The 23,020-nt window shown below is 45.0% G+C and overlaps 1 protein-coding gene across 1 annotated transcript; it reads left to right on the forward strand.

Moving 5' to 3' along the window:
- The first annotated feature begins 720 nt into the window (after positions 1–720).
- On the forward strand, positions 721–10,335 carry ASB4 (ankyrin repeat and SOCS box containing 4). The gene is made up of 5 exons (XM_063151681.1): positions 721–1,011; positions 4,353–4,652; positions 6,739–7,229; positions 8,835–8,948; positions 9,571–10,335. Exons 1-5 carry the CDS (start codon positions 798–800, stop codon positions 9,757–9,759), a joined length of 1,308 nt encoding a protein of 435 aa, XP_063007751.1. The 5' UTR covers positions 721–797; the 3' UTR covers positions 9,760–10,335.
- Positions 10,336–23,020: the final 12,685 nt, after the last annotated feature.

Consider the following 23,020-nt stretch of genomic DNA (forward strand, 5'->3'; position numbering starts at 1 on the left):
GCAAAGACTGCAGGAAAAAGCAGGGAGGGGGCAGTGTTTAGTGGGTGATGGGCTTGTGAGAGAGAAGTTCTGAATTTAGATGAAGGGCGAGCAGGGGAAGGAGAAGAGCCTATGCACCCAAGCAGCCTCCTGTGATTAATTCTCACACAAACCCCCTGCAGTGTGTGAGATCCCCCACCCCACAATGTGGCTGTACAGCCCTGCAGCCCCCTTGTCCCAGCATTTCTCCTTCCAAGGAGCCCTGCTTGTTGCCCCTGAGCTCAGCACCAGCAAGCTGAATGCTGTCCTGGAGAAGAGTGGGTTGCCTCCCACATGAAGAGTGCCCTGGAGATTTTTTAGGGTTGTTTTTTTCCTGAACTGCACTAGTTAAAAGGCATCTGTGGGCAGAGCATCTCATCCCATTGCAGCCAATAAATCAGCCACGGCCAGTCTGAAAGGAAGTGTGGGTGCTTCTCCAGCAGAGGAACAACACCCAGGACTAGTTCTTTTAATATAAGTGTATGGGCAGCACCAGAAGGTAATCAGTGGTTAATAAAGCTTAATGTATGAAGCCCATGGAGGTAACTCTTAATTTGTTTTGATTGCTGGTGTGTCTGTCCTCACTTTCATCAAAAGAGCGTGGTGATATCCAAGAGCGGCATTTCGACGCCCGAAATGCTCCTCATATAAATAGAACAGGCAGATCAGCATGACTGAGTGATAAAATTACCTTCTGGTCTTCAGAAACTTCAGCATGCAACTGTGCTCTAGGCACCTCAGCGTGCCCCTCTTCACAGCACAAACAGACCTGCTTGGAAATGGATTTGGAGGAGACATACAAAGAGGGAGAGAGCACAAAGGGGAAAATGACTCGAGCTGCAGCTGCAAAGTTGGTGAAAAAAGCTTTTCTTGAAGCCCTGAAGTCCAATGACTATGAAACACTGGAAGAGCTCTTGAGCCAAAAGAAAATAGACGTGGACACAGTGTTTGAAGTGGAAGATGAAAACCTGATTCTGGCATCCTACAAACAAGGTAAATGTGGCAGCATTCCCCAGACAGGAAGCAGAGGGGTATGAGTGATTTTCAAGGAACTCTGGCGTTTTATCTCTTCTGAAGCTGCAGCACAAGCGGATCCACAGGCAGGAGCGTCCCAGCAGGCTCACATGGTCAGGGCCACTGCAGCAGGGGAGCTTCTCAGCCGTGTGGGCTGGAGAGGGGCAGCCCAGAGCCAGGCTGACCTCCCTGCTGCAGCTGCAGGACACTCCAGAAACAGGAGCCCTTTGCCATTTCCTCTCAGAGAACTCAGGTGCAAAGCCCTGAATGGACACATGCAGGTGTATGAATGGGGTGTGTGCATTTCTTGCATGAACCCATTCACACGTACAGACTTTTTAGAAACATAAAATATCCCCTGTCTTCCATTTTCAATGGAAGTAAAGTGGATTCTCCCTAGCTGAAGGGAACTAAGGAAATCCTGTGGATCTTGGATGTTGCTGGATGGGAGAAGGTTTATTTTTCCAAATGACAGAAAGTGAGGATGTGGTAGTTTATCAAAACAGAAAAAATAATCTGGAATAAACAACTAGAACAATCAACACAACATCTGTTCTGGAGTGTAGAAAACCCAAACCATTTCCCAGCCAGACACTGAAAAAGCTTCCAAAACCTTACAACTTAAAGCAATAAACCAAGTTTGCTCTTTGCTAAAATCAACATTCTTCATGACCTACTTGCTAACAGACTCTTCTTGTGTATTTAGAAGCAGTAATGGTCAGTCTCTGCCAGAAGTTAATCATATGTGGAGATAAACAGCTCCAGTAGCAGCAGCAGAACAGCAAATGCACTTTCTCTTCTGTGGCAAAGAGAAGGAACTATCTCATCTCTTCTCTTTTTCTGTGTTTACCCCTTATTTAATGATTTTTTCCTGCTCTTTTGATTTTTTAAGGGCAAGGATGGTACAGTCATGATGTACTTCCCTTAGGAACAGTGTATGAACTAAGCCACAGTGTGCTGAATTTATCTTAAAATAGATCTTAGTCTGTCCTCAGTAGACTAAAATGCTATCTGGTTGTGGTTTGAGACTACAGGATTAATGTACAGATTTTTAATCACAGATCATTTGACTGCAATCAGTAACTGGTCTCTTTTGAAGAATCCTCTTTGTTTTCCAAAAAGTAGAGAGAGAGGAAAATGCACCCTTATGGCCTAAATCACAGTATTGTATTCACTTTGTCTGAAAGGCAGGAAGAACTTCTATCAAAACCCTTATGTAAATTTTACTTTTGTTCTGAATAGATAACTGATATGCAAGGGGGATTTCCTCAAGGATGAAGAGGGGAGAAAAATTCACCACCCCACCATTCTGGCAGTCTGATCTTTGCCATAGTCCTTAGTGATGAAATGGAAAAGAGATGTCATGGGTGTCAGAGTGACTTTTCTTCCTCTCCTCCAAAGAGGCTGAGAGCTTTCAAAGATGCTGATCTTGCTTGCAGCACAGCTTCTTTATGTTACTAGCCACAGAAACAGGGAAGCTGAATGAGGTCTCCCATGGAGGCCACATCTGCTTCCTGCTCAGTGTCCGTCCCTGTCCCTCTGAGCTCAGAGATCTCAGAAGGTTTGGGCAGAGGACATGGCAGAGGCTCCCTGGGGATGTCTGAGCACAGCTCACCTGCAAGCAGCACAGAAATACATTGTGTACTCAGGCAGGAAAATTGTGGCTATTAAATGTGATAACTTGTCTTCTAAGTATCACTTTCCTGCTGTTAATGTACAATTTATGGCCTGTGTGAGGCCATAAATGAAAGGCCCAGCCCTCTGTGGGATAAGCCCACAGTGTATCACAGGTCACCAGTAGCAAGGGGGAACACTGCACATGCAGCTGGACAGGGAGGGGATTTAAGAATCTTGCTCTGCTCCATGCAGAGACTTTGGGATAGAGCCCACCTTCCCTGTGCCTGGCTTGGGGGGGTGTGAAGAGGAGGATGGCAGTGTGACCTGCACAGTCAGCAGGGTCAGTGTCCCCAGAGGAGGCTGTCACCCTGCCCAGGCACCCGGGGCCTCAGGGCTGCTGCTCTTGCCTTTCACAGTGTGGGATCCTTCAGGACTGGGCTTGGCAGTCCCAACAATTTGGTCCTAGAGTAGCTGACACGGTCTGCAGTTTCTTGCCCCTCTTTGAAAATATACTTGTAATTTATCTAGGAGGGAAGAAAAACTTTAATCCATTTCTCCTTGCCACCAGCAATTTGTTTCCTTCCTGCTTGTACCTCATGAATACTGTAAAAACTGTATACATATGACATTAGTGTTGAGAAATTGCATAAAACCAGAGACTAAAATAGAAGATTTGAATTAATTTGAACTCACTTTACATCTCTAATATTTTTCTGGGTTTTTTTACATGATAACATATTTCATCCAGGCAGTTGTCCAAGGAGAAATAGATAAATCAAACCCAAAGAATTTTATAATCACATTCTAGCTAAGAGGAAGGCATTGTATATATATTAAAAAAATTAGACTTCTCTTGCCCTTCTGCACATTATTATGATGCTTTACTTTTCTTAAGTGATTATAGTAATCACTTCTGAAACTGTATCTGTATCTTACACTCATTAAGCACATAGTCCTAATTTGGGAACAAGTATTCTTGTGTTGTTTGGCCTTACACCTGTTTGTAAATAAAAAAAATAAAAAAAAAAACCACTGTAAAATTTTCTGAGAAAAAATACAGATATTTTGCAGCCAAATTTCACGCTGAAGTGTCACTGCTTCTATTTGGCTCTGCAGCCTAATTTCTATCAACATCCAATCTCCTCTCTCTGTGCTCCTCAGGGCAGTATTTGGGGTGTATTGCCAGGGGTCATCTATGTGCAATGCATCCCTGGAGGCCTGAATCCAGATGCTGACATGCAAGATCCTGCCATCTCCCACACAGAAACAGTAGGACGAGCTGTCTGCTGAGTCACTGTCCTAAATAAATGCTGTCATTCCAATGCCACCTTTGTTCAGCTATTGCCAGGCTGGAGACCCCACTTCCCCCATGTTTTTTAGCTGTTGGTGTTTCAAACCATCTAAGCTTTTTTTTTTCATTGATTTGTTTAACCTATACCAGTCACAAAAAAGTCTAATAGCTTCTTTCAGAGTTCATCTACACAGGAATTATCTCTACAAAAGGCAGGCTATTCAGCACACACAGTAACAGTGCTTAATGAAAATGAAGTTCTTGAGAGAACTTTGTGTGTACTATGCTGGTGAAATTACAGTAAATTACATTTAAACTCCAACCCTTTCTTCCCCTTCAATTATTCTCAATAGGTGGATAGTCCTAAGAAAAGTCTTTGCCAAGGCTGGTAACACATTCTCACTTTGTACAGGGTACTGGCTTCCCAGCTACAAATTAAAAATCTCCTGGGCAACTGGGCTTCACATAGCTGTCATGTATGGCCACCTGGAGAGTGTTGTGGTCCTCCTCAACCACAAAGCTACAATCAACTGCCGGCCCAATGGGAAAGCTGCCATCCACATCGCCTGTGAGATGGCAAATGTTGAGTGTCTCAAGATCCTCTGCAGCCACGGGGCCAAGCTGAACTGCTTCTCAATGAGCGGGCAGGCGCCCCTGCACCTCTGCACCACACGCACCTCCATGCCCTGTGCCCAGCAGCTGCTCTGCAGAGGTAAGGGAAAGCTCTGGAGTGCCTCTCCTGGCATGGCCAAAAGGGGTGGGCATGGGCTGGGCTTTCTCTTAGGAGGCAATTTCTCAAAGCAGATGTGCATTTATCCCTTCCATCCACAGGTGTCTCACGTCTTCATCTCAGGCTCCTTGTCTTCACCTCTTTGATCAGAGGAAGTTTCTCCTATTCTGTTTCCTCACCTCATCCATCTTTCCCTTTCCCTGGCCACTGGTCCCTACTCCAAGATTGTTTCCCATTTCAGTGTCTCCAGTCCACTGCCCAATCAGTCCATCAGCAGCAGAGCTCCTCTGAATCAGGGAGTTTCTGTATCTCTTGGGGGATTTTTCCATCTTTTTCACCTAGGTTTACTTTTGAGCTACTTTCATATGAAAGGACAGCCCTCATTTCCTTTCTTTATCAAATTTCCTGGACCTGAGTAAAATTTTTCAAACCGCTTGGTTTTTGAGATCTCGCCTTGAAAAACTGGATGCAGTTTTTTGTACCATCTTTTCATTTGTCATGAATGCAGCCAAACTCATGCCTGGAGGGGGAAAAGGGTATTATATAAGATTTTTGTTTTCCCATAGTAAAGTACGTTATGCTTCTGGTCATCTGCAACAAATGAGGGTATGAATAGATGTAATTCTTCCATAAATATATTTATCACACACTATTTCCTGAACAGAAGGGCAGTGACAAAGGACAGAGTAAAAGAAATAGAGTTCAAGTCCTTAGTTACAGAGAGACTCCCCTGTTTATCAGACTGTGCCATGGCAATACAAATGATTTTGGGTTGGTTTTGTTACATGTGTTATTATAGAAAGCTTTTCCTGAGATGCAGAGCCAAGTGCAAAGTCCATGCTTTGTGGGCAAGGCAATCTGCAGTCATAAATGAATAACAACATTGCTTTTCTTCTTCTGGAAAGATACATATTATTTTGTTTGGTAGAAAGGAAAATAAACGCTGCCAGTTGTATCCTGCCCAAAGCAAACAGTCCTGACAGCAGGAGTTGAATTTGCTTGCATAGAAAAGCTCAAAAGTCAAATGTACTCTTATGAAACGCAGCAGAGGATGAATGCAAGTGAAAGGATGTATTCTGCAGGCTTTCTCCACCCACCCATCAACAGCATAATAGCACTTTAAAAGCCACGCTTCCACCCAAAGCACACTTTAAACTCTGATTTCCGTGTGAGCTGAATGCTGACACTCCAAATAGAGTGGGGAAGGTCTGGAGCAAACCCTGTCAGGGGTGCACATTCACAGCAGCACCCCCAAGAGCTGAAGCCAGGGTGCCAGTCAATATCCCTGCCCCGAAGTTTCCAAGGTGCATCTTTCACCTGCCGTCTCACTCGGTGGTGTCCCTTGGCACCCATCCAGGCCATCGCAGTTCTGGCTGGGGCGGGGGGATCAGCAATCAGCGCTGACCCTACGTTTGGTCGCCACCTCCAAACTCGGATTGCCGACGCCGCCTCGGGGACCCCGGACACGACCAGCACTGAGCACGGCTCGGCAGCATTAGCACGGGGGTTTCCAGCCCGGAGGCAGCGTCTGTCCCTGCCCTGCCCCGCTCCCGGCTCCGCTCGGCAGATGGTGCTGCTGCTCCAGCTGAGACAGCGCTTCGGGAACGGGATCCGGCCCTGCCATGGGCTCTGTAAGATCATCCACGGATCTGTCCTAAAATGTCCTTTCATCCAGGCTGGCGTCAACGAGGTGCTGCAGGGAGTGTTTTCAGGGTACAGAGCAGAGCTGTTCAGAGTAGGGGTAATGATCTCCTTCCTTCACCAGTTCTCAATTTATATAGGAAAAAGCATTTTACACGAAATTTGGGCTTGCATGCTGCTCTGAAATAGAATATTCAGATAAGGTCTTGCTTGGGGCCAGCATAGAAGCTGGATCCAAGAACCTTAAGTTTCTAAGAGTTTTCCTGGAGACTGAACCAATGCAGGATCAATGCTATTTGCATTTACACGTGTCTTTCACACCAGTAGTCCACCCCGAGCTTTTCCTTGGGAAGAAGGGCCCATACAGAGAGAACACCAAACAAGTGTTTCATTGCCTTCATATTCCCCCATCATCTTTCTTTGGCAGGGGCAAATGTGAACATAAGAACAAACAACAAGGACGAGGAGACTCCTCTGCACGTCGCTGCACGTTTGGGTGTCCCAGAGCTCGTGGCCTTTTACGTGGAGCAGGGAGCAGAGGTGGATGCTCTCAATGCCTACATGGAGACTCCCCTGGCCTGTGCAGCCTACTGGGCCCTTCACTACAAGGATCAGATATACAGCCAGGACCACCACCTCATCTGCCGGATGCTCCTAGACTACAAAGCTGAAGTGAATGCTCGTGATGAGGATTTCAAATCCCCGCTCCACAAAGCTGCCTGGAACTGTGATCACGTCCTGGTGCACATGCTGCTGGAGGCAGGAGCAGAAGCAAACATCATGGATGTCAATGGCTGTGCTCCCTTACAGTATATCATAAAAGTGACATCTGTGCGGCCAGCTGCTCAGCCAGACATCTGCTACCAGCTGCTACTGAACCATGGGGCAGCTAGGATATACCCTCTGCAATTCCACAAGGTTAAGCATGTCTTCGTACAGCAGGGGCTTGGAGAGGGGTGGTGTCTTGAGCAGGAATGGGATGAGAGATCCAAACAATCTGGATTTGCTGGAGTCCTGTCAGTCTGGGCCCAGAATGCCCAAAACATTGTGAGATGCCCTACTGTAAGAGTGGTATCATGTAACCATGTAACTGAAGTGAAATTACAGTTGCTTGTACCAGAAACCAGACACAGACCTAATTTTTGCTCTTAACCAACCTGAAATGCCAAAATCTAAATGCTGGGTTGAAGCCTAATTTTTCAGAGCAGATTCATTTTCTCATTTCAGAGAAGCCACATCCCTTTGTCAAACCTGGCTTTCAGATTCACTTTCTCATTTCAGAGAACCCACATCCATTTGTCAAACCTGGCTTCATACAGGTTTAACTGAGTTTTATGAAATGCGCATTTCATGGTCTCCACCAAAGATTAGAGATAATTCACTTGATTCAGTTTGTCACATCTGACATTTAAAAATCTATTCAAAATGAAATGCATCCCAATTAAGCTTTGGATTATTCCCAGGAAATGTGAGAATTAAGGGTTCAAAGCTGATGACAAAAACACCAAAAAAGTATTGCAGGATCCCTCCTGGAAAATTTTTAAACACCTGCAAAGCCCAAGACACTAACAGCAGTACCTAAGAGTGTTGTTATATCAGACAACTAAGTAAGCTTGCTGAAGTCAGGACTTATTCTCTCTCATCCAGCACCCTAAGCAAAAGTTTGCAGTTCTCTGACCATATATGTAAAGTTTTAACAAGCCAAACAACCAGAAGCCTTTGAATAAAATGCCAAAATTTTGATTCTGCCCTCTTGAGTCCAGGATGACCAGGCCCTGCGTGTAGCAGGACAATGCTTAGTCTCCTAGAGGGTATTTGAGAGCAGGGTCTGAAGTCTCTTCTTCCTCCATCTTATTTTTTTGCATGAAGTGTCTCTCTTCCAAACCATCATTTGCCCTTCTGTAAAAATGTAGGATATTCATCCCATAGGAATGGTCTGCAGGGTTTTTTTGTGAAGCCTGGCGAGTGCATGAGACAAAATTGGGTTAATGCAGTGTTATTCTCTGCATATGAGTGACAATAGACTGGGTATTTTTCCTGTTGAGCTAAAATTACTGGGCAGAACAGTTGTGTCACGGTCCTTGTGTGGCTTGAAAGCCTTACTTCTGAACTGTCCCTTCTTCTGGTCATATTTTAAATTTTTCTCTAATAATGCATTTTTTATTCATATAATATTTTTTCTGTTCCTGAGCTGCATGTGCTGAAGCAAGAATTTTTGTGCATGGCTTTGCCTTGTGTTGAGTCACTCAATCAAGCTATGAACAAGCTAACTCTAGATTTGGGTGATAAAGCCCACCCCATCTAGACATCTGTGGAGATCTAAGCCAGCATTTCTATATGGTCTTAAACTGGGGATGAGCCTGGGGCTTCTTGCTGTGCTTACCAGAGGGGTGTGGAGGGGCCTTGTGTCCTCTGCATGTCCTGTCACAGTTGTCAGGCTGTGTCTGTCCCAGGCTGCTGCTGGGCACCCCGGCCAGCCCTGCCTTCCTGGGGCTGCTCATGATCTCCTCATCCTGCCTGCAGGTGCTGCAAGCCTGCCACTCCCACCCCAGGGCTGTGGAGGTCGTTGTCAACTCCTATGAACACATCAAATCGACATATAAGTGGAAAGCAGCCATACCTGAGGATGTCTTGGAGGTAAGCTCTCCAAGGGTTATAACTGAGTAAAATCCAGGCTTATTATTTGCATAACCACGTCAAATCATTAGAAAGAGGTAATTATTATTGTTATTCACTTTTGAAAGATAATAACATCTCAGAGGATGGGGACTTCCCCACTTACAATCTCTCATTTGACAAAAGCGTATCACTCACTGAAAAAATACATATTTTTGATATTTTAATTGCAATGTTACTCTTTGGAGCACCCCCTGTCAATGGTACAGCAGGAGCTCAGCTGTCCCTGTACTCAGCTAGTGAAAAGATTCTGGTTGTGATTGGTGTTTTTTCAGATTTTTCAATATGTATATTTATATTTCTTTTAATTCAGCAAATATTTTTAAAGGGCCACATTACATGGGTATGACTATGTAACTCTAGGTTCTGTTGCATGGGTCAGATTTCTGTGAACAGGATGAGTTAGCTGCAAATGCAAAGGAGAATTTAAATGAAAAATAAGAAATTAAAGAGGAAAATATGTGGTCAGAAGGCAAAACTGTGGGACAAATGACATGCTTTGACATAGCTGTCCCTTTAATTCAAAAATCCTCACTCCAAATATTCCGGTTGCCCTAAAACAGACTTTTGGTTTATTTTACAGCGGCACCAGGATTTCTATGACTCTTTGTTCGCTGTGTGCAGCAATTCCCCACGGTCCCTGATGCACCTGTGCAGGTGTGCTATTCGGGCAACGCTGTCGGGAAGGTGCCATCGACAAGTGCCCTTGCTCTCCATCCCCGTGTCCATGAAGAAGTACTTGCTGCTGGAGCCAGAGGGAATCATCTACTGAGGCACCACGGGGCAGGCACCGGCATCCCCTTCCCGGATCCAGGAGCCTCTGTGGGGTGCCAGAGCTCCAGGCACAATCCCGACACAGCCCTGAGTGTGTGTCCAATGGCTGGCCAGGCTGGGCTGGCATTCACTGGCTCTCCTGGAGCTGCTCTCTTTCCCTGCATTGAGAAACCACAGCTGCAGTTTGCACTGGGGAGGCAGAGCTGGAAAAGCCCCTGCTCCAAACTCACCCAGGACACACACTGCTCTGTTCAGCCTAGCTTAAACAATGCTGCTGCTTCCTGCAGCGCTTCTACCGCTGCCTGCTAGAAAGCATTAGATTAAATCTGAGCAACCTTTGGTATTGTTTCACTATGGCTTTCTGCAGCTGTCATTTTGGGAGTAAAAGAAAGGATACAGTCAAAAAATAAGTCACAGAAATGCCTTCCCAGAATGAAATAGGCAAACAGCTTTGGTTTGTGACCACAGAAAGGCCTTCAGTAGTTTCTGTGTTTTCCTGTGCACTGACTCTCAATTCAGTGTGAGCTCACTCTTCACTACCTGTCTGATTCTTATAAAGCTTTGTCATAATGATAATTTTTTAATTGCAAGATTTTTTTTTCCTTTATCAACCACAGTATGTAAACAAGTAGAAACATGCAGCCCTGAAATTTTTGTATGTTGTTACTGGGTAGCTTTGAGCAAATACTGTCTGTGTTTCTGCTCTCACTGTGACCAATGATAAATTAATATCCTGGTGTTAAGAAAGGCAGGTAAAAAAAGCTTCCCCCCAAAACCTGCATAGCTGTACTTGTACCCATCCCTAATATCTCTCAGAATGATGTTAGATGTGATCGGGGACACATAACACCCTTCTCTTAATTGACTATAAAATGAACCTAGCCTGCTAGCATGTACTATTCACCTCATTTTTGGCAGCTGGGTGCAGGTGAGAGGAATCCCACATTAACCAAAAGGTGTTTCCCAGATAAGATGTGTTGCCTGTGCTGTTACAGACCTGCCAGGCCCCCTGATTTGCAGTTCCTGTGCTTTTGGACCTGCTAGCACTGGTTTCCTTTACTTGAGCAAGCTACTTTCTCCAGTCCAGGAGGACGAAATGCAGAGCAGTGGCACTTCACACAGCAAGTATCCCACAGCAAGCACAAGTGTGTGACCTGACCTACAGGTAAACCCTCATTTTCTTCCCTTTTTTAGTTTGATGCAACCCATCTGGCTGTTCCACTTTTTTTTTTTTTTGTATTCTGACAATTCTGGGCTTTCTGAAAAGAGAGGTAAGCCAGGCCCACACTGAGAGCCGGTAACTCCTGATTTCTCATTGCTTCTCTGACTGTGAAGCTGTCAGTCTCAATCATTTTTGTTATCTCTTTGCAAGACAGCCCAGAGCACACTAGGCTCTTCCTAGACAAACCAGAGCAGCCAAGCTGTTCAAGTGTCTCTGTGTCTCACACAGTGGCAACAACAGCATTTTAAGAAACGCGCAGATTTTTTAGTGTTACAAATCACTTCCCTCTCCTCTCTCCTCTCCTCTCTCCTCTCCTCTCCTCTCCTCTCTCCTCTCCTCTCTCCTCTCCTCTCCTCTCCTCTCCTCTCCTCTCCTCTCCTCTCCTCTCCTCTCCTCTCCTCTCCTCTCCTCTCCTCTCCTCTCCTCTCCTCTCCTCTCCTCTCCTCTCCTCTCCTCTCCTCTCCTCTCCTCTCCTCTCCTCTCCGTTTTCATCAATTAAAGCTTGTACACTGTGTACAAGAATCCATTTCATGGGTCTGTTTATGTTTAACCAGACAGCAATGAAGATTGCTATTTAACAGTTTCCCATTCCAATAAGGAATTTCAAAGTGAACACAGACCATGAGTAAATGTTTTCTTATGTGAATAAAGTTGTAAAATAGGTCCCTGTAATTCACTAAGCCAATGAGAGATTTTCATACAGCTGCAGAGATGTCTCTATCAGAGATACTACAGTAATTTACTGGGGAGAATAATCAGCATCTGAGACAGGTTTTCTATAGAAAAATCAGATTGAGACATGTCCTGATCAATGGGATCCACTGGATTCTGCACTGCAGGAAAATAGTGAATTTGGAAAGATGAAAAAGCATAGGTTATCTAAACCCACTGCTTCTCTAGGTGATGCATCTCTAAGTCAGGCATGAGGAAGAAGATTTGCCAGCTGGTCAAGTCAAGAAATATTTGTTGCTTTCTGAACAGTCTGACAATGGGACAAGCTGGGCAGTCCAGAAGAGACAGATGGAGATAGATGATATTATTGGAAACATCCCCACACTGGCTCCTTCTGAAATTCTGCATCTGGCAAAGGGAGGTTTAAGGCAGAACAATAGCAGTGTTTGCTGACCTGTCGTAGCCAGGACTCTCTTGCTGAGAGGGAAGAATAAAGGCTGTCACCAGTGTTCCTAAATTCCCTCTGATCCTCTCCCTCTGCAGCGAACACACTTAATTTTTATTCTGTGGGCACCCAGGCTCACTTCCAAGCTTTGTACCAAGCAGGTGCCAGATTATAGCCATTGTGGTATCTGACAGGGAGCACAGTGGGATCAGCCTGATTATAGTCATAGGAATTTGCAAGCTGTTAAAAACACTAGAGAACATCACTATCACAGAAAAAAGACCTGATTGATGCACTTTAATTGCTTTTGTTGTTGAAGTTAGACCAAGAGTAAGAAAACCTTACTATTTGTAGTACTAGCACTATTTTCCTCTGTTACTGTACTCTATTCCCACACACTGGATGGAGTTGATCATGTGAGGTGTGGGAGTACCTGATAATAAGATCATCATTTATTAAATCCATGGGATGCACAAAGGAGGCACAAAGGAAGGATCTCTCTTCTGTGGTTACCAGTGACAGGACCCAAGGGAATGGCCTGAAGTGTCAGGGAGATTTAAGCTGGATATTAGAAAAATGTTCTTGCCCCAGAGGGTGTTTGGGCACTGGAACAGGCTCCCCAGGGAAGTGATCACAGCAGCAAGACTCACAGAGTTCAAGAAGTGTTTGGACAATGCCCTCAGGCTCTTGTTGTGGCTCTTTGAAATGGTCCAATGAAAGGACAGGAGTTGGACTCAATGATCCTTGTGGGTCCCTTCCAACTCAGCAGATTCTGTGATTCTGCAATTCTGTGATTCTGTGAGATGTCTTGAAATTTCATACCGTCATATAATTCCTGATTGTGCTTTTGTATTTTCAAAGCCTCATCAGATTGGATGACTCCACCTGGAAGAGAGACCTCTACACCACAAGTTTGAGCACAGTCATGGCCTAAAATGACAGAAAATTGTTTTCAGGGTTGTTTGGTGTCCTCTGTGAAATAAATTGCTTTTTTCCTTTTGGCTTCTTAGTAGAGATGTAGACATGTTTGAAACATTTCCACTCCATTCCATGGCCTATCAGAATATTTAAAGCACAAATGGGTGCAAAGAATGCACGATCCTTTCCCATTTCCATTGGCAGCCCTTTCCCAGAGCTCCCTTAATGACTTCTCAATGCATAACAGTGAGATTCTAGGTTTTTTAGATTCTAGGTTTCAGGTCTTTGTGGTTTTGAGAAGTTGTATATAAAGAGATGTTCTTAAGCCACACGCATTGTGGACAGAAGAAGTTACCCATTCTATGACCATAGGGACACTCTGCATGTGTTTGGGGACCCATGCAGCTGTTCATGGAAATATGGGCATCCTCCTTGTAAAGTGCTCTTGCAATAATTTTAAACTTAGCCCCTGATGGCTGCTGGGTCCAGCTTTACCCAAAACTCCAATAATTTATCTGTGGAGAGTGTGTAGGTGAAAGTGAAGTCTAACAGTGTTCAGGACTGTATTTCCCTGCAAAATCTTTATAAGTCTGTTCATACTTGGTCAGCTTTTAGATACTAGGACAAGGAGTCTAAAAGAGCCTGGATGGTTTATCTCTCCAGCACTGCTGCCTGTCCTGATGGCATTAGGCCTGTAAGTGTTCCGGCATCAATGACATTTTATTTATTCAAAACCACTAACCATCTTTTAAAGAAAAATTTCTCATTGTTTTATTGGGCAATATCTTACAGCCTGTATACCAGTTTTGACAGAATCAAGTTAACTGCTGTGGTCATGAATTTATAGAAATCTCCCAGACTGAGCAAGACTGACTATTTTTGTAAAATGTCAGAAATACAAATATTAGGCAGCAGGGGAAAAGGTCTGGTCTGCCATGAAAGGTGGCACCTTTACTTTTAGCTGCAAGCACTGCTGGATCAATTAGGGTGATCACAGGGGCTCAGCTCATTCATATTTAAGGAACGTTCTTTGAAAAACCACTAATGCTTCTGGCAGCAGATTTTGCTCATGGGACAAATACCTTTAAATTAAACATACAAGAGTTCAGTGTTTGAGATGAAAGGGAAGATTGAAACAGTCTGGGGTGGTCTATGCTATTATATATCTTTATTAAACTCTCAGAGGACAAAGAGGCACACCAGGTTTTTAGTGCTGGAAGGTTTACAGGGCTCTTGAAGGGCTGCTGGTTTTTTTTCTGTAACACTTCAGGATACACATGGGTCAGACAGAGCAATATTTCCATTTACTTTCGGGGTATGCCAGTAGAATTTCCCTGTAATCCCTAGGGTTTGCTTTTCTACTAAATGACAGTGCAGAACATGCTGTTAGCAGAGATGCCAAAGCCTAGCTAGTGTCTGACACCTTAACCTCCCCAGGAGTTATATTAAAGCACTGGAAAGATCGACCTCAGTCTCTTTTGTAGAGAGGCAGGGACCTCTGGCACAGCAGATGAGTGGGTCAGAAAAGATTGTTGTATGCAGCAAGTGTCAGATAAAATCTGTTGGCTGCTCAGAAATTTGTTTCTGACTCTTTCTCCAAATACATCTGAAGCTTCATGGGACACAAAGCGTGGGAGTGACAGTGGACATCATGCATTCCAATGATTTGTTTGATTTTAATACGCAGTTAACTTTTTTAACATGTACCAGCTGTGTGTTGCCCCTCACCTTGCAGAGGCACCCCATGGAGTGCTGCTAAATTACAATTAAGGCATTTTAAATTAAAACATTGGGCATGTGAAGATTTTTATACCACTGAAAAAACATCCAGTTCTGCTCTTTCAAGCTGGGGCTGACTAGAGATGCTGGTATCAGCCTTCTGCCTAATGTCTGAGTCGACCATGCTTAAGCTTTGTAACAGCTTAAAGCTGTAAAAGCTTTGTGCAATTGATGTGGCTGCTCAGGCTGCTGGTACTGCAATCAGCACTGAATTATTTTATGTCAATAGCAACTGTCAGTGGGGAGTTGCACTGCCTCAGTATAGCCATGAGCTTGCTGGCTGCTTGTGGGAAGGAAGGAGGCTGAATCCAGACAGCTCTGGTCAAGGATAGGGATTTTTACTTACTCCTGGTAACTTAACAAAAATTACTAGTTGTGTATGAAGTAAGGATAAATGACTGCTAAGGTCTGAGGAGGAAAGTGCAGGAAGAAAAGAGCAGGAATACTCACAGAAAGTCTACTTTATAACATGCTATAAAAGAGGGGACAGAATTGTGTGCCTTATTAATGTATGGCCATTGGTTCATACAGTGTGAAAACCAGGCATTGCTGAAGGGCAGTGCCTGAGCTGGCTGCAAGCGCACAGCATTCTGGAAAGTGCAGGCAACGGGACATCACTGCAGTCAGGGCAAAGCCTGCATGGCAAAAAGTAATGTAGGCATTTTAACATTCATGCAGAGTAAAGCTGGCCCAAAAAAACCAGTGGCAACAGAGGCCACTGTTCCTGTTGGGGAAAGGTGCATGGCTGTCCTGAACTCAAGGGCACACTGTCAGCCTGTATCCATGGTGAGCACACCTTGGAGTGGCAGCTGCAGCTCTGAACTATACCCTGCTGGAAATTCTGACTTCAGTTTGTCATATGGCTCCATTTCTTCCACAGCCCTGTCCTTCCCTTCACTATAAATCCACAGAATTTCACTGATTTCTTCTCTTCCCCTTCCTGGCTATATAGCCTCTGGCACAGGATATAGGGCCTGATCCCCTCTGCAATTCTTTCACTACACCCTTTTCTAACAAGGGCAGCAGAGCCACTGCCCCTCTACACCCCTGTGGTTCTGCAGGTTTGTGCCATCCTCCACCACATCTGGATTTCCTACCCACAGCAACTTACTCGTTCCTCAGTCTGCTGGAACAAAATCTTTTCTGAAATCCCCCTCATGCCTATGGTGGGTGGATGAAACCCAAAAGTTGGATGGATTTTGTGGGGCAGGCTGTGGGCTTTGCCTTGCTGAGTTGAGCTGTGCTCACACATTTCACCTGCCAGCATAGTAGGAGGCTTCTACTGTGCAGTCAGAAACATGCCAGAGACTCCTCATTCTGCCAGTTTTTCATTAAACCAAATTCTGTATCCTCCAGTGATATGGGAGGAAATACCAACCAGTGACCTTGGCTTCTAATGACACCAGGATGCTCTAAAGGTCTGAAGTCTATCAGCAAAGCCTCTGTTCACAAAGCCATTTATCTCTGGCAGCTTCTTTTTGCACTGCTGGAGCAGTGGCTGCACCCTACCCTGGCCAAGACAGTTCAGGCTGGTAGATGGAAACAGGCAGATGTGGCAGGGAACTGTGCAGAGGAGAGGTAGGAGCTCAGTCTGTCCAAATGGTGTGGGGGAAGAACAGAGAAAGGGGAGAACTGGCATTAGAATCAGAACTGATATTGTAGATTTTCACATGGTGAATAGTGAGTGTCTCAATAAACCTGGGAGAGTTGCCATGCACATTTGGAGGTGAAGTTCAACAGCAAATTAGAAAAACAAAATAAGAAATCTAGTGTTTAATGTGAGGATTAAACATTGTTTTCTTAACAACTTGAATCTGCATTTTGAGGGCTGTGAACTATGACTTGTGGTACGTGAAGCTGACAGTGTTGTTATGAAGACAGGGACTCACAATGCTCCTGTGTGCTCTGCCCCCTCAGGCACAGCCAAAGCCTGTTCCTGGCACCAAGGCCTCACAAGCCCCAGTGTGGGCTGCAGCCCCTCTGTGCACAGCAGCTTGCCACTGCAGGGACTGCAAGGTCAAGGCAAACCCAAGCATTTTCTTCAGGGAACTTTAACAATGGGCAAACAGATGCATGCACAGCCCCATCCCAGGCAGACAGGTGGCATTAGCACGGCTGGATGGAGGCATCCAAGAGACCCTGACACAGCTGCACAGAGCTGAATGCTGGAGGTCTCTGTATCCCAACACTCTCCTGCTTTAATTTCCAGCTGATTGAAACTCCACTGAGCACTTGACATGCTGTGCTACAGCTGCCAGGTCCCCTCTTGCACCCCACACAGCCCCTCTGTACCTCAGAGATGTTCTTGAGCCGTGCACTTGGTGTCCCTTTCAGCCTTTGGCAGGGGGTGCCTGCTGTCTGTGGGAGATAAAGAGAAGGACTCCTTTTTCAGCTGACCAGAACACACTGTCTGCTGTTGCCTGGCCGTGCTGTGAGTGTGGAAGGGTTTGGTATCAGATGGCACAGAGTTCTGCCCAGTTGCTGGAACTCATTGAGCACAGGGAGAGCTGCCCTTTCCGACACAGAGCAGGAGAGGGGCAGGGAGGAGGCAGCCCTGTCTCCCCTCACTTTCAGGGTGCATTGGTGAGACGCTGGGTAAGTGACTCTGGGCAGGCAGGAGACAACTGCAGCTAACACCTGGAACCGACTCAACTGTGGGCTTGGACTTTGACACGGCTCCTTCCTGCAGCCTGGAAAGGGAGGGAGAGCAGGGCATGACCAGTGTGGGCGGTTCTTGCTGACTCGACACAAACATGTTTTGAAGCTTGCAGCGCCGGCAGCAGGGAACACGCTGTGCCCGTGGGTTCCTGCCCCTGGCTCAGGAGGCTGCAGAACAGCAGCCAGAGCAGCACCGCTGCTTCCCGTGCCTCCAGTCCCGGCTGGAGCAGGCTATGCTGTATATGCAGCCAGGACTTGTCCTCATAAGAAGAAAAAAAAGGAAAATAAAAGGATGAAAAGCTGTAAGTGGAACAAAAGATCCAGCAGCTAGCAGCAGACAGCAGCCATGGGTTTCCTGAAGGGTATTTTAAAGGTTTATAATTGTTCATTTCTTATTTACAGAGCTGTTTTGTATCCTTTTATCTAGCACTATCTGCCAGTCTGCCCTCTGCTTAAACCAAGCTATTCATGTCCAAGTGTCTGGAGCTCCACTAACTATGGGAGGCAAACTTTGCTTTTTTAGGTACCTGGCTCCAAACAGCTGGAATAATCTTCCAGGCGTATTGAGGCAGGCCCTCACATTGTTTGGGGTTTGGACACTCTTAATCTTTTTCTAAAAAAGCCTCAGCTGTGTGAAATGAGCACAAGCTGTGGCTAGTCACTGTCATGTGCTGTTAAAGAGTTCTGTCCCTCTCTCTCCAGGCACGGGCAAAGTCCCTTTATCTCAGTGGGGCTCTTGGTGCCTGGGGATGCAAGGACAAACTGCCCACTTTGTGGAACAGGGACACACTCACACCTCAGACACAATGGTGTCTCTGCACCCAGAATTCTGCAGCGTGTATCATGGCTTTCGGTCTCACCTGGCTTGAACAGAGAGGCTGAGAGCAGACCTCCCTCTCTCCGGGGTGTTTGGATCTCAGGCTTCTCCAGTATACGGGCTGTACTGAATTAAGGAAGGAGGATGAGCGGAAGCCAGAGCTGTCAGCCAGTTCAGTGTACTTAAATTGGCCATATGTGCATACAGACATGTATGCTCAACATATCTTGAAGGTCTAAATGTCAGTCATATGCTTATCTTCCTCTCCTAGCTGTGGCTCTTGATTTTAGATTCCTCCTGCACAACGAGTGGCATCTTGAAGATCTCATGGCAGGTAACAGAGTGAGGCCAACCTCTTGTCTGCTATTGCACCCTGGGGAACTTAAAAATTAGTTTGCTTGCTGTTTTCTAGAGACCTTTAGGGGTGTGTGTGTGTGTCTCTTCTACAGATCAGCAACCCAAACTGTTTTGGCTTTGTCCACCATTCACTGCTGTCAACAGGAAGCTTGTCACAGATTTCAGTGTGTGTGATGTGAAGTCTAAAGGTCAATTAGTACTACTATCATATTGTTTAATATGTTGATCCCACACTATATTACACTCTTTTATCAATTGAAAAAGAGTTAGCATATGTTAGAAACATCACAGAAAAGAGCAGGGAATTCAATCAAATTCAATCAGCAGTTCTCAGACATGCTTATAGACAACCCATTGATGCATCATCTATATTCTGTATTCCACACACTATTAATATAAGATCAACTGAATAACTGCTTCTGAATCTATTATTCTATTATTTTTTACTAATGTACAGTAAAGAAATACTTCTATAAGTGAAAATTTACTGTAATTTATACCAATATACTGTTATTCTCCTAGAAATGTTTACATTTTTTAAAACTCCCAAACTTTCTGGTGTAAATATACTTTAAAGAAATCCTGAAAAACATTTATTTTCCACTTTCAGTGTCAACAGTTTTTCTGGAATCTTTTTCTACTCATATGAAAAGAAACAGCCCCCTGATAAGGGTAGACCTTTTTCCTCCAAAACTCTCATTTCCTAAGGCAGTGAATATGTTTGTTCCTGGGAAGAACTGGGAGGATTCCCAGTTCTTCTCTGCTTTGTTTGACTACTATAGCTCAGATTTAAAGTCAAGACAAATCCTCTGCCTTAAGATCAATACTCAGAGGTGAGGAATATCATTCTGCTGCAAAGGAAAAGGCAAGAACAATCATTGGAGAAGAATGGTAACATCTCTTTCAGGAAGTTCTGAGTACTGAAATATAATTTCCAAGGTCTGTCTGCATCAGTTTATGGCACTCCAGTGAATAATTCTGCCATTGTTTCAGCTGTTCTTACATAGATGTTGCCATTTAAAACAACATCTATGTAAGAAGATGTTGTTCTTCTTAGCCTGGCAATATGCAGAAGGTGTTACAATTTGATTTTTTCCCTCAAGTGAACTGACCATTCAGTGGCCTTGAAAAATCATCAAAAGCTTTTGGAAGTGTGACATGTCTCCAAAGGACTGTTCCCATCCTTTGGCTACAGAAGACAGGCTCAGACCATGCAAAGCCAGGCATCAGGAGGAGGATTAGGAAGAACACAGGAACAAGAGGGCAAGGCCATGGAGGAGAAGCACATGAATGAATTTGTATCAGCAGATTTCTGGGCATCTCCATTAATAACACGAATAATGAAAACTTCAGGTGCCCCTGGACAGAGCTTGAAAATGAAGATTTTTTCATTGTGTACTTATGTAAAACCCGAGGTGAAGCTGATTACAAGCAGGGGAAAGTTGAGATCAGAAGGTTTTATAACAGGCCCTAACTAAGCAGAAACAAGTGTCAACACAACCATAGTTTTATGCCTGAGCAAACAGCTTGCTGTGGTCTGTGAGGCAATGACACAAGCCTGGTAACACTGAGAGTGGTCCAAACCATCTGATCCAGCCCTGTGTGAAGGTTGAATTCCACCTGTAATGCCCTTCATGAGCAGGGGAGTGACGCTGGACACCAATAGCCTTTGCAGTGCTTGTTACTAGCTCTGCTCCACACCACAGGGATTGGAGGAGGCAGCAAGTAGCTCTGGCAGGTATTCAAACCTGTTTTCCAGTTAATTTGTTAAAAATCAACCCAGGATGTTGTGGGCAGTAAAGCTGCTAGGAAGAGAAAACCACTCTAAGGAATAAACACTACAAAAAAGAGCTATCAGTGTATCTGATTCATCCATATGCCTCATGGCATTTAACAATCAGCATCAGCTACAGTTATCTCCTAAGTTTCTGTAAAAGGCCTGCTTACCAATTGGTATTTGGCTGACCCAGGAGCAGTAAGCATGGCTCAGAGCTGTCTGGCAGCCCTGCTGCCCTGTGGGGTGCAGAGTGATGAGGCTCATGCTGTCTCCTGTGATCATGTGGCCCTAGGACCCGTCCCAAACCCAGACAGATCAGCAGTGTCAGTGATGACAAGCTGCAAGAGGCAGCTCCAGGCTGACACAGTTTGTGCCAGCAGTCAGCTCATCTGCAGTGATCCCATTGGCATTTGCTGCAGAATAAACATTGTCTGGGATTTTCCATTATATATATTATATATTTCCATTGTCTGGGATTTTCCATTCCTGGCCAGCAATGACACAGCAGCAATGTAATTTTGAGCTCTGTATTTCCAGTTTCCCACAACCACACAGAACTAGTAAGAGGGCTTGAGTCATTTACCTAAACATAAATATTCACTGATACTTTAGAAAGCCAGGATTGCCCAAACAAGGTATTTGATGGGACTAGCAGGCATGACAAAGGAGTTGTGGAAGACCTCTGTCTTCCAGAGTGACAGATGAGAGACAGGAAGGGTACTCCAGCCTGCCTCATATTGGTGTCTATTTTTAGGTCACTCAATGAGCTGGGAGCCAGCTCACAGCTGAAGCCATCTAAATACAGGTGCCTGGAGGTGCCCCCATGTCTGGAGCTCCATTACAGTCAGTTAGCTCTGCCACTGGGGCCAGGACCACTATTCAGGGACCACAATTAGTTGTCTGTTTCAGAAGAGCTCTCTGGAGTTCTCTGGGTACACTGACACTGGTCAGGAGAGGCAGCTGTGATATCCAGCTCTCACCTCAGCACACACACAGCCATGTACACAGTGCCATGATAAGGTGTCGTACTCGGTGTGCCCAATCCCATGCCAAGGTTCTCAGCTTTCAGGCTCAGTCCAGTGATGTGACAAAGTACAGAAAGCCCAACCTATAACAGCAATGTAAACAAGTGTCTTTTTTTTTTTTTTTCTTTTTTTCTTATTTGAGGCTTGCAGACAGGGCTGTATCACATTAATGTAACTTAAAGCATACTTGTTCTAAACTAGAAGCTCTCTGTCACATTCCAGGAGAATGTTCAGCAACTCAAAACAGTGGGATTTGTGGTCACACCTCTTGCTGTGTTTCCTGCATCACAGTTCTGTCTGCATTTTCAATTGGCCATGACTCCCAGGAAGGCAGTGAGACTCATTCCTCAAGGCTGTGCCCCTCACACAGCAGGAAATCAGATGCTTTCCTTTCTTTCCTCTTCCTGTTAGGAACTGCAAGGCAAGTGTGACACAGGGAAATTGTGCTAATTATCCATGAGCCAATTTGTTGCACTCTGCTTTGATTTGCTTTCATAGCTGCAGGAGGAATACTGAGGAGAGCTGATGAGGAGCAGCTCCTGATCCTACATATACATACAAGCCTCCCATATGTATTTTTCTGTTTATATAAAAATCTTACATTATTAAGAGCCCTCAGGATATTCCAAAGTGCCAGGACTGTGTCCCAGCTCCTTGCTTTGACACCCAACACTTGAGATTGCGAGGAAGAATTAAGACTGCCTGTGGATATTTCTGCCCTTTCTTTCCTGTGAGGTGAGTGGAGAGAGGCAGGACTGACTGAAGCTGCCTACCAACATGTCCTTTCTCCTTGCTGACTGTGAGCAGTATCAGCATCTAGCCAGGTACTGAATCAGTCATTCTTCCAAATGTGTGCGACAGCACAGATGTGCAAGGCCACCTTAGGACCTGTAATGCAGGGTCAGGACACAGGCATTTAAAACTGTATTGTCAGTTCTTGGGAAATATAAACCCAAAGATGTTAATGCAGAAGTGTGCCCCTTATTCTTCACCATCCCCACCCCCAAAAATTAGCTGAGCTGAGGGATCATAAACTGCCATGTTCTACCTCCTGTTTGCCAAATGGCTAAAGAACTTATAGGCAAAAATTTCTTTGGTGTTTTACCTAATTCTCTAAAGTCATCATTGCTGCCATTAGGAGGGAAAAGACCCAACTTTTTCCAGTCCAGTAGTGTTTCTCATGAAAGGTAGAAAAGCTTGTTTTGTAATAATTCTTTGGGAAGGACATTATTGCATGTAAAGGGCAAAGTCTGGCAGATTTAAAAACTTGGTTAAGTGATAGGGAAATTATGATAATGAACAACTGTGTATCAAGGCTCCAGGGAGATTAATCTGGATTTGTGCCCCAGGCACCAGTAACACTAACCAGCAATCAGTGTACACTTTTTAGCTAATGATCTAGAAGAGAAAACACAGGGTCATTGGCGTGGTTTCTGTTGACATCAGGAACCTGGCTGTGTAAGGTCCCAATCAGAGAGCAAAGGGCGAAAGTGCAATGCCTGCTTATCTCCTGTGAAACCAGAACACTCCAGCCGTGGGTAAATGTGCTGATGTCAGTGCCCCCCTGACGTGCCAGCAACAAGACAGCC

Source organism: Melospiza melodia, chromosome 1 (assembly GCF_035770615.1).
Source record: "Melospiza melodia melodia isolate bMelMel2 chromosome 1, bMelMel2.pri, whole genome shotgun sequence".
NCBI lineage: Eukaryota > Metazoa > Chordata > Aves > Passeriformes > Passerellidae > Melospiza > Melospiza melodia.